We start from the raw sequence: 10,535 nt of genomic DNA, 5'->3' as shown, positions 1-10,535 counted from the left end.
TGTGCCAGCCGCTCCCCGCGCCCCCACAGCAGCCCGCGGGGGCGGCGGAGGGCGCGCGGCAGGCGGCGGCGTGAGGGGCCGGAGCCCCGGAGGGCGGGCGCGCGGCGGGGGGGCGGGGGGGGCGCGCGGGCGGGCGCGCGGCCGCCCCGGCCCGTGCCCGCGTCCGTGTCCGTGCGGTTGCTGCGGAGGGGGGGAAGGGGCCGGCTCGCTGCCCGCCGGCCCGGCCCGTCTGCGGGCGGATTGATGTGGGGGGGTCTGACATGAGTCCGCCGGCGGCCGGGTGCTGCCATGTGACCGGCTTCAAGGTGGAGAACTGGAAGCAGAACCTGCGGGCGATTTACCAGTGCTTCGTGTGGAGCGGCTCGGCCGAGACCAGGAAGCGCAAGGTACCGGGGGCGGCTCGCATCCACCCCCCTTCCCCTCCCGTCCCTTCCCCACACGCGCTCCCGTCCCTTCCCCTCCCTCCCTCCCTCCACCGACCCACCCGCCCGCCCTCCCTCCGCCGCTCACACGCACTCTGCCGCCTCGGCCTGCCCGCGGGCGCGGGGAGGGGACGGGTCCCCCGCCCGCCGGCCAGCCCTCCCTCCCTCCCTCCCCGCGGGGCAGGTGGGCCCGAGCCTCCCCCAGCCCCGTCCCCGCCCCGCCGGCAGGGAAGGGGCCCGGGCTCCGGCACGCGGTGGTGGGGGGAGGGAGGGAGGAGGAAGCGGTCGGTGTCTGCGGCCTCCGGGGCGGGGGAGCGGGGGGGTGGGGGGTGGTTGTGGTGTGTGTGTACAGCGGGGCCGGTCACCGGGATGGAGGAGGCGGCCGGCCCCGGCGCCCGCCGGCGGGGCCTCCCTCCCTGCCACCTGCCCCGGCGGCGGGGCCGGCTTTCCGCAGCGGGGCTGTTCCGCAGCGCCGCCGCCTCCTCCCGGAGGTGCGGGAGGCAGCGAGGGTTTCCCGGAATACGGCGGTGGGGCGGGGGAGGGGAGGCCCGGGGCAACGGGCACGTCCGGCCTGCGGCGGAGCTTTGTGCCGCCGGGGCGCGGCGGGGAGCCCCGCGGGGGCGCGCCCGAGCCCGGGGGGCTGCGGCGGGGCCGGCCGGAGCAGGGCGGCGTGTGGCGTGTGCGTGGGGAGAGCGGGGAGGCACAATGGCTGGGAGCGTGTCAGCGGGTCCCGGAGGCGGGGAGGGGGACGACGACTGGTTTATTTATTTTTTTTTCTTCAAAGTAAAAAAAAAAAAGAAAGCTGCTGGTTCTGATAATCCACTTGGAAAAGGGGATTCCTGCCCTAGTGGGGCGGGGGGAGGAAAGGAACTGGCTCAGCCTGGAGTACACGGAAGGGGAGAGGGGAGTTTGCTCTCGGAGTGTGTTGGTGCTCGGGGCATGCACTGCGCAGGCAAACGCCAGGAAAAAAATCCGCGTTAATGAGGCAAAATGCGAGAGGAAGAGCACTTTTTCCCACGTATCTTTTAAAATTACATCCCTTATCCACATGCATGCTTCTGGAGGACTTCTCTCTTAACTATGCAACTAATTACTGTTTTCCCTAGTTTTTCCTACTTTTTACTTCAAAGTGACTTGGCAGATTTCTATCAGTCATCATATTCATGACTGAGGAGGGGCGTGCAACAGCTCCATGTAGCAAAACCTGTTTTTTTGGGACAGCACAGGTTGTCTTTGTGTTGAAGGAACCCGTTGAAAACTTTCTGATCCCAGTTGCTTTGCATTAAGCTGCTCAGCTTATTGTTTGTCATAGACCTAGAGTATGAAAGATGTACTTCAGGGGTGAGGTGGCTAACCATTTTTCTGTGTTCCGTTTATGTTCTCAGAACATTCCTGTTTCCCAGTCTTTTACTTAAAGAGGGAGAAATGGAAGCTGAGAAGAAGCATGTTTTAAATATATTTAGTTACTTGGATAGCCCTGCAAAATATAGTCAAATTTGTTTTCAGTATTTATAATCCCCTACAAGTCAATGTTATGAAGTATATTAGTCAAAATCTGGTTTTATTTAGCCTTTAGTGTGTCAAAATACAAATTGGTATATAATACGTGGTACTTATAACTTAAATGGAGGAAAAAATCATACATGTGCTGTGGAAGAAAAAAATGACAAGTGACGTAAGATATCTCAGACAAGTATTGATCAAGTGTTATGTGGAAGAATGAAAAAAAAATTTCATTAGCAAAATTACCACTTCAGCTTTTTTTTTTAATGTGGAATATCCTTTGTAACCTGCATACTATTTGTATGCTGCAACAGTTTGGGTTTTTTCTTCTGAAATCTAATGGTAGTGATGTGTTCATCATTGCTTGCAAAACAGCTGGAAATAAATAATATTTCATTGTAATCAATCTGTTCTCACTTCCTCTTTGCACAGCCAGGCTCATAAAGCAGAACAGGATTGTTTCAAAATTATCTATCGTCTCGTGGAAAACATCAGTTTTCCAAATACATGCTAAAAATGTTCTTTTTTTCCCCCTTTTTTTAAGCAGGTTACCAGTCTGAAAATAGTTGGACTCCTGAATTCGGCCAACCTGACACGATCACATATAGGGAAACATTTTGGCTAGCTGAGTTTGGGATTCAGTTCCCAGTCTATATTCGTAAAGATTGAAGAGAGTATATAAGCGACAGTTACGGTACTTACCTCTCCTGCATATGGACATGAGACCTTCTTCCATGGAATTTTTCTTTACTGAAATTCTCTGTCCGTATGTATGGCTTACAGTTTTACATGTAAAATTTGATAAATGGTGTTTTCTGTTTGGAGGCATGTTTATAGTCTAATAACTAGAAAACAATCCTTTGTCCTTTAAGATTATATATGTACATATATTATGTATGCGTGTGTATATATTTTAGGAGCATAGCTCTGACTGCTTAAGAGTACCTGTTTATTGGTGAGGATTCTTGTTCTTAATCCTAATCAAAATTATGAAGTCAAATTAAAGGTTTGGTGAGAGGTGATTTTCTTCTCTGTTGTAAGATCAAGGACAGTCACATCATTCATTTATCACAGAAAACATTTGACATATGTAGTTGATCGTGAATGGGAAGCGTTGGTCAATTTAACTGCTAGTCAGATGAACCTAGCTGTCAAAAATGTCTTGGTTGTCTGGTGGTAGGCAGATGTAAATGGTTAGGTTTGCAGAATGGTAATGTATGATCCCTCCTAAGGCTGTCTTAAAAATCTAGATAGCGATGGGAACTGCAGGGGGCAGAAAGTGTCCGTTCCTCCCGCCTTACCTATGCTGCCTACTGCATTATGCTTTGGAAGACCATTTTAATGCTGCTTGCTGTTTGCTATTCGTTTTTAATACGTACCTTTTCTGCAAATCAGCTTTTATGAGCTTCAGCTCTCGGTTCAGTATGCGTTACACCCGGAGTTTTGAATAGAATAGCTGTAAAGCACAGTTTATAGTTGGAAAGCTATCTCCTGAACGTGTATTTGAATTTTCAGTCAGAAGCGAGAGGTAATTATGTATATACTTTTGTAGGTACTGGAATTCTGGTGAAGGTTTTAGGAGTACACTTGCTTCTGAAGCATTGTCTACAGCGGGATTTGAGCTGTCGTCATGGTGCATCGTTGTATCTACACGAAGGAGCGAGGCTGTAGCTTGCCTCGCCTCACTGCATCTTGGCCAAAGTAGTAAAGTGCAGCATCGTTGTACGTGCTGTTCTAGGCAAAGGCTTTGCCATAGTGTAAATGCGTTGCTGATGGTAAAGCCTAAGCGAAGACGAAACCTGTCTGTCATACTGAAGGGTGGAACAGGAAAAGGGATAGAGGAAGAAATCTGAAGGATGGCTCTTGAAATTGTAATAATTGTGACTAAAAGTTGGAACTAGATTTCAGGGCTTAAGTTGTATGTAAAGTGGCACAAAATTACGGTTGACCGTCTTGGCCTTAGGGCTTTGACCTGTGACTCTTGATTTTTAATTTGTGATAGTTAGAATCTGTTTAATAAGCTAATGGCAAAGCTCATGTTTCTGTAGGTCATGGACTTTACCTTGAATATTTTGATGTGGAAATTACCTCACACTTAATTAAGTAACACTGTATAAGAGGCCCTTAAATTTGACACCACTACCTCCCATTCAGGAATTATGGAACAGACAGAGGATGCTAAGAAGACTTACTGCCAGCCCTTTGTGTCAGCTTTTTCCGTTTTTCTGTAGGGTCACACTTGAAACGCTTTGCTTATTCCTGTAGAATTACAGATGAGAAAAATCTGTTTTGCAGTGCTGAATGTAGTTTTTGGTCCTCATCAGTGAGCGTTTAGACATGTAGATGCGTCTTTGTGTCTAGGAGTTGGTAGGTAATGGTTTCAGTGCTTGAAGGACAGCTGAATTTACAATTAAATTCTGTCTTACTGGACTATACACCTTGGAGGAAAACTGTCTTTCTTGTTCTGAATGGTTCTTATTATCACTGCTCTGAAAATGTTCTCAATGATAAAAGTAAACCGCTCATTATGACCACAGTCATGATACGCACAAGGTCCTATCTGGAATTTCAGAATGTTTGTTCTGTGCTTCTGCCAATAGATCAAAGAATAATTGCCTGTCAGGGGTTGTACACTGTCATTGACAGCGGGTGCATTCTAGCATATTTCTTCCTGTTTGAGAGCTTCTGTTGTTCTTTCCGTTATTCTCACTTTACATGGACCCTCCAGACTGGTTGATGCTGATATGGAGAAACATTTTCTTTTATGGGTGATGACCTTTCCACAGGTGTCCTTCTCCCCATGTGCTTGGGACTTCAGTCCTTTGTTCCTTCTCATATTTGACAGGTGATTGATTAATAGATACTTAAAACTGAAATTACTTTGGTTCTTTGCCTAACTTTCAAAGTAGAAAAAGCTTAGTATTGTCTTAGCAAATAAATGCCATGTCATGTTTTCAGTAGCAAGTATTGTGGTTCACAGTCTAAATCAACATGTTAAGTTCTTGCTAAAATGACCTTGCAGTCACAGGGTAAGCTAATGGTGGAACTTCTCCTCGAATGCCTGTTGAGGCATGCTTACTCACTTGCTTTCTCCCTTGCAGCCTTGCCCCATATACCTGTCCAGGAACAGGGAGTGTTGCTTAGGCGATTTGCTTTGTACCATAACAGATGGGCAAGGAACCTTACCGGGCTGTGCAGCCTTCTCAGGCTCGGTGTTTTGATTGCTTAAACTAATAAGGAAATCTTAGCTTGTTTTTCTTTAACGTTTTTAGCATATGAACCAAACTTGTGGATTGCAAAACCTGTGGAGAATTTGAAAGAGGAGTCGAGGATTCCAGAAGCATGTCTCTTTTTCAGCTGCATACTCCGCTTTGGCTGCCTGTGTGACCTGTCTGATTCACTCAGGAAGGATGTTCTTCTTTGCCATGTGTTCTGGGGACTACCTTCTCCCTGAAAGCCCATAAGAAGTGTCAAAATCAGCTGCAAGCTTCATTGTTCAGGTGGTCTCCAGTTTTATAACTGAACAATCTTCCTTAGTTCTTAACCTCTAAGGAGTAGAAAGGTCCTTAGACCTGCTGCAGGTAATGTTCTCTTTCCTCTTGCTGTGAAGACACGATATTTGGTGTGAGACACATCCAGACATGAGATTTTAGCTCCATACACAGCGGAGCCTTGTGTATGTGGGACAAGACAGATTGAAAATGCTCCACTGAGTTTGTCTTTGGTGCCAAAGAAGAATATAATACCAGGCCTTCCTCTTCCTAGTGGTGTTAATCCCTATTTTGTATCCCCTGCCATGTTCTTTTTAAATAAACGGTTGATTTCTGGGCCAAAGGTTAGGAATTAGTCTTGTGCCATGACCTCTGCAGTCATGAATAGCAATTCTTGAGTTGTGGGATCTGAACCATCAGAACTTACCCGAACGCTTGCTCGTATCTCTCTTCCGGGTCAACACTTACAGTCTGATTTAAAGGTTACACAGATCTCTGTCATTGAAGCTGACTTATGAAGAGTGGTTGTATTGGAACCATTTCCTTCTCTATATTTTTTAATATGGATTCTCCATCCATATTAAAAATTTTGTGCTAAATGAGCACAATAAATGCAGTTTTCCCCATACTTTTGTTTGTTCCCTATTGCAGAGAAGAAAGATGGATCTGCACAAGCTGATGAAGGAAAAAAATAGGGGTATGCTGGACAAGAAGGCTGCTTTTTTTTTTTTTTTTTTCCTGTAGTCTTATCAGCAGTCAAGGTTTGCTAATAGCCAGGCTGTTTGTCAGGAGCAGTTGTAGCATCTCTTGAATTTTGTCTGCAGTCAACGATCTTATTTGCTTGATGTTGCAACGTTGAAAGCTTTCAAACTGAAATGATGGCTAGTAGTGTGAAGGTGAGCAGAGTGGAATGGCTTTGTTTGATTTGTTGGACTATCTGTTGAGCTTTATTTTAAGCCATCAAAGCTTTAAACCCCAAACAAAGGTTAGCTGATATCCTCATTTTTGTTTCAGGCCTTAATCTGTAGCGTTAACATGAAACCGGAGCTGCAAATCAGTTTCAAACCTTCTACGCTCCTTCTTTCATTTGAGGATTTTCTGTCTTAGTAACTGGAGTAACAAATCAACGGGTAAATGCTACTGACTGATAGTGGAAGTTGTCTGCTTGTGAATTGTTGATTCCCCTTCTCCTGACTTACTGCTACTTGAGTCTGAGCAAAAAAAAGTATGTTTGCCTTTGGGACATACTCTGGGGATCCTGCTTTGTAACAAATGCTGTTGCAAATGTTAGTTTGATTCCCAGTGGTGGCTGTGGTAGCTGATTTGTTTTAAACTGAGTTAATCTTTCTCTGGTTTAAAAGCTTGTGTTTCTCATATTAAACCTAGCACCCGTAGTTTTTTCCTGTTTATGTGCGATTGACTTGGAACTATGGTTTCTTGATGTCTTTTTCCTGGTAGATGTAGGGCTTTTATCGGCCGTACCCTTCCATTTCATTTGGCTGATAGCTACTTGAAAAGGTTGGATTTGGGTGTTTTAATTCTTGTATTCCCATGGTTCTCCAAGTATGTATAATGTGTCTGTAGCACGTGGCAGCATCGAAGGTGAGGAGAAACATATGTACTCTTCCTTATATATCAATTATAGTGGCATCACAAGAAAGGCAGTCTGAAGCTGGCCTGTATGCATTTTGCTGGATTTACTAGAACTATGTTTTTAAAAAGTAATCTCTTTTTTTTTTTAACCGTGCAAGGAGCCATTGTTGTTAGAGCCTTTCTAGGCTTGGTCAGAGCTGCCTAGAGCAGCTACCTCCAATCTCTTGTTAACCTATGGGCAATGGAGGTAAGTGAGTGAAATGCTATGATGACATTACAGTTTATTATGTTATCCTGGAGCGTGTTGTCAGCAAGCAGTGCTGAAGCGTAGGGAGAGCCATATGTTATCCGAGAGGCCTGAACTGGGAACCTTTTCTTAGCAGAAGTGCTTCTAGAAGCTGATAGATCTGTTCTGACTGGATGCAAGCTCTGTCTTGGTAGTTGTATTCTTTTACATATTGATTTGGAAGTCCTTTATGTACACTCTGCTTAATTCAAGATAATAACTTTGCTGCATTAGCTAGTAATATAATCAATGTTGTAAAGAGTTACTCGTTGCAAAATTAACCTGTGTTCTGTTTGGTTCAAAACACATGCAACTTGCATAGCAACTCCAGAATAATCTGTGGTTTACTTTAGTGCTAGGACAGCTTCCACCATGTCGATACCTCTCATTTAAGAAAAAGAATAATTTTATCTATTTCAAGACCTATTTGATGATCAGTAAAGTGAACTGTTACCAGACACCAGTTGACTCAAAGTAACCTGAGATTCACTTTTTATCAGTTGGTAACTGATTAGCAGTAAGCGGCTGTCTTGTCACATTCTTTTGTGTGTGAAATACAGCAAATAGTCGACTTTGTTTCAGTTCTCTACTTGGGTAGAATGTTACGCAAGTTGTTTGGGTTTTTTTTTTTAAACCTCTCAGTGATATGTAACACTAATTTGAAATTCTTATTTTTATCCTGTCTGTCTCTGCTGCTTTTCCAAGTTTGTAAAGATAACTTTTTCCCTCTTCTTCTTCCTTTCCTGTGTTTAATGGAGCTTGAAATTAGCATGGCTCTTCTTGTCTGCCTTTTGCATAGTATCACTGGTGATGTCAGCATATCGCTGGGAAATACTTCTATGAAGGTCCTCGGTGTATTAAATTTGTCATTGAATTAAAAAATTGGGTGTTAGACAAGGTGAAACTAAAAAAAAAAAGAAGAAAGTAGACATGGTAACAAAGTTGTTTTCAACAAATTTAAAAAATATTGTGTCTTTTTAGCATAAATATTGGGGCCAGTGGAAATTCTGGTGGCCAGTAACAAATTCTGACATTAAACATGTCAAATATATTAAATATCCTCATATTAAAAGTAGTAGTGAGAAGCAGCTCACTGAATGTGACACTGCCTTAGTAGTAACTCTGAAAAGAGAACCTAGGTTTAACTACGCTTACATGGTCTTGTTCTTATACCATGCTGTTTTTGCAGTGTGGCAGTTGATTTGCACACACAGCTGAGCTCTTCTGCACATGCATGTAAGATGTAAAAATGTAACTCTTCATAAATTCAATGAGTTGTATTTATGTAGAATTAAATTGTAGAGATGATTAATTTACATTGCAGTTAAGAGATTATTAGAATATCTCTTCTTTTTCACTAGTGGCTTAATCTGGATTTCTGTGTGGCAACTCTTGCCCTAGTATATTCAACCAAGTTGTTTTCATCCATATATATATATATATGTCAATATACAATTTTAAAAGTAGTATGTAAAATCCAAACAGTAAAAATTACAAAATTACTGATAACTTTATTTTTGTCTAAACATGTGAAAGACCCTGTAGTACTTAACTATATTCAAGTGATGGGGATGATGGAGTATCGAACACTGATGTGACACTGAGTTCCATTTGTGGTGATTGCCTCGCTTGTCACTCAGAAATTCATGCATCCAAGTAGCCTTTTTTAAATAGGATTTGACTTTGGATTCATCTTACTGAATTGACTACCAGGGCTTTTATATGTATGTTTTGCTTCTGTTTTTAAAGGGCTTTTGTTTTGCATAAAGTACAGACTTGAATTCTATTACTTCAGTGTGTTAGCACAAGGAGAGAAAACAGCAGCTATAACCTTTATTTTTGCCTCCCCTCCCCCCCAGTTTGTTTGTTCTGTTTTTTTTTTTTAAAGATTAATCTTCCCCTCCTTGTGTCTTCGAACCGCATAATGTTATTTCACAAAGTTTGACTAATTATAATTTGGGCTTCTGTCCTGTGCATTCAGGCTTGTTATTGCATGCAAGTCAGATTTTAAGGGACATTCTTTAGAATACACTTTGTAAATAAAGGTAAGATTTATTGCACAGCAGATGTATGATGACTTCATAAGTGAAGACAGCTGAGATAGCTGACTGATTTCAGTACCTCATTTATGTTAGGTGAGGCTTTGTGACCCTGTGCCCTCCAGGGACAAATGCAAAATTTGTCTTAAGGTTTTATGTTTTTCTTTGCTGTGCTTCATTATCTTCATATTGCTCCTCAGTTTTCTTCTTGAACTGGATCACTGTCCTGCTTGGCAGCTAATAAGCAGGGTGAAATTCTCATATAATCTTGTTTTCTGTACGTTGCTGACTTTTGTCGTGCTCTCTTAGCAAGCATCCTCCCCCAAAAGCTAATTATTGGATATGTTTATCTGAATGGTTAACGCTCAATTCTTTGGTCATTTGTGACTACATTTTGTGTTTTTGGTTGTGGGATGATCTTAACAGCGATGTGGAGAACAGAATGAGGAAAGCAGTGAAAATAGTTTCAAGAGTTATTGCAGTTATGTGCATAAAGAGGAACAAGTCTCTTCTCTCGTTATGAGGCTGTTCCCTAACGAAATTGGTCTTACACTTTGTCTAGCCTAATGTTATATTACTACCCTTAGTGATGCGTTTCCTTGTCGCATAGTAATTCTGCTTCTTATAACTTTTCTTGATGTTTAAGTTCTATTGTTGCCCCAATAAATTCAATTTCTTTTCTGCATCTCTTTATAATTAGTCCACATTGATTCAGTTATTAGAATTGATTCAGACTTGCACATGCAGAAGAGTTACTGTCAACCACTTGTTTGCTAATTGAAGGGATCTCAATCACAAAGTGCAATGGAATGGTACCAAACTTTGTAATTATATGGAGTGTATCACTGTGTATCTGTGAAATAGTGCCAAGTTTAAAAATGAAAAATATACACGGAACATTAGAGAAATTGCTTTATGATGCTAAGTAAATCTTTTGTTCATCCATGCGGTTAAGTATTTTACGAAAAGGAAACTTGAGGGGAGAGATCCTGGTATGTCTGAGGTTGCAGGGACATCTCATAATTGGAATGCAAGTTTTCAGGCCCTTATTGAAAGATTTCTGGCAGTAGGAGGTGGAGGGGTTTTTTGTCTGTCTTAGGCTGTGTACTGCAAAAGTTTGACTGTAGAAAAACAGAACTCCAGTTTAGTGGTAACCCGAAGAATTACTTTATTATAGCAATTCTTTATAAAGCAAGCAATT

At 42.9% G+C, this 10,535-nt stretch overlaps 1 protein-coding gene across 3 annotated transcripts in view; it reads left to right on the top strand.

Annotated features, from left to right (window-relative positions):
• The first annotated feature begins 129 nt into the window (after positions 1-129).
• Positions 130-10,535, top strand: part of USP22 (ubiquitin specific peptidase 22) — a 113,284-nt gene continuing 102,878 nt past the window's right edge. Inside the window, exons 1-2 of one of the 3 annotated variants that reach the window (XM_075515326.1) lie at positions 246-386; positions 5,198-5,506. Coding sequence is in view for 2 of the 3 variants with exons in the window: in XM_075515328.1 (XP_075371443.1) it covers positions 261-386 (126 nt within the window). In the remaining variant the exon portion in view is untranslated. Of the gene's footprint in view, positions 387-5,197; positions 5,507-10,535 lie in introns of all 3 variants that reach the window. The other 2 variants (XM_075515328.1, XM_075515323.1) reach the window with 2 other exon arrangements.

The sequence above is a fragment of the Mycteria americana genome, chromosome 12 (genome assembly GCF_035582795.1).
Source record: "Mycteria americana isolate JAX WOST 10 ecotype Jacksonville Zoo and Gardens chromosome 12, USCA_MyAme_1.0, whole genome shotgun sequence".
Taxonomy (NCBI): domain Eukaryota; kingdom Metazoa; phylum Chordata; class Aves; order Ciconiiformes; family Ciconiidae; genus Mycteria; species Mycteria americana.
This window is presented reverse-complemented; position numbering and strand designations above follow the sequence as displayed.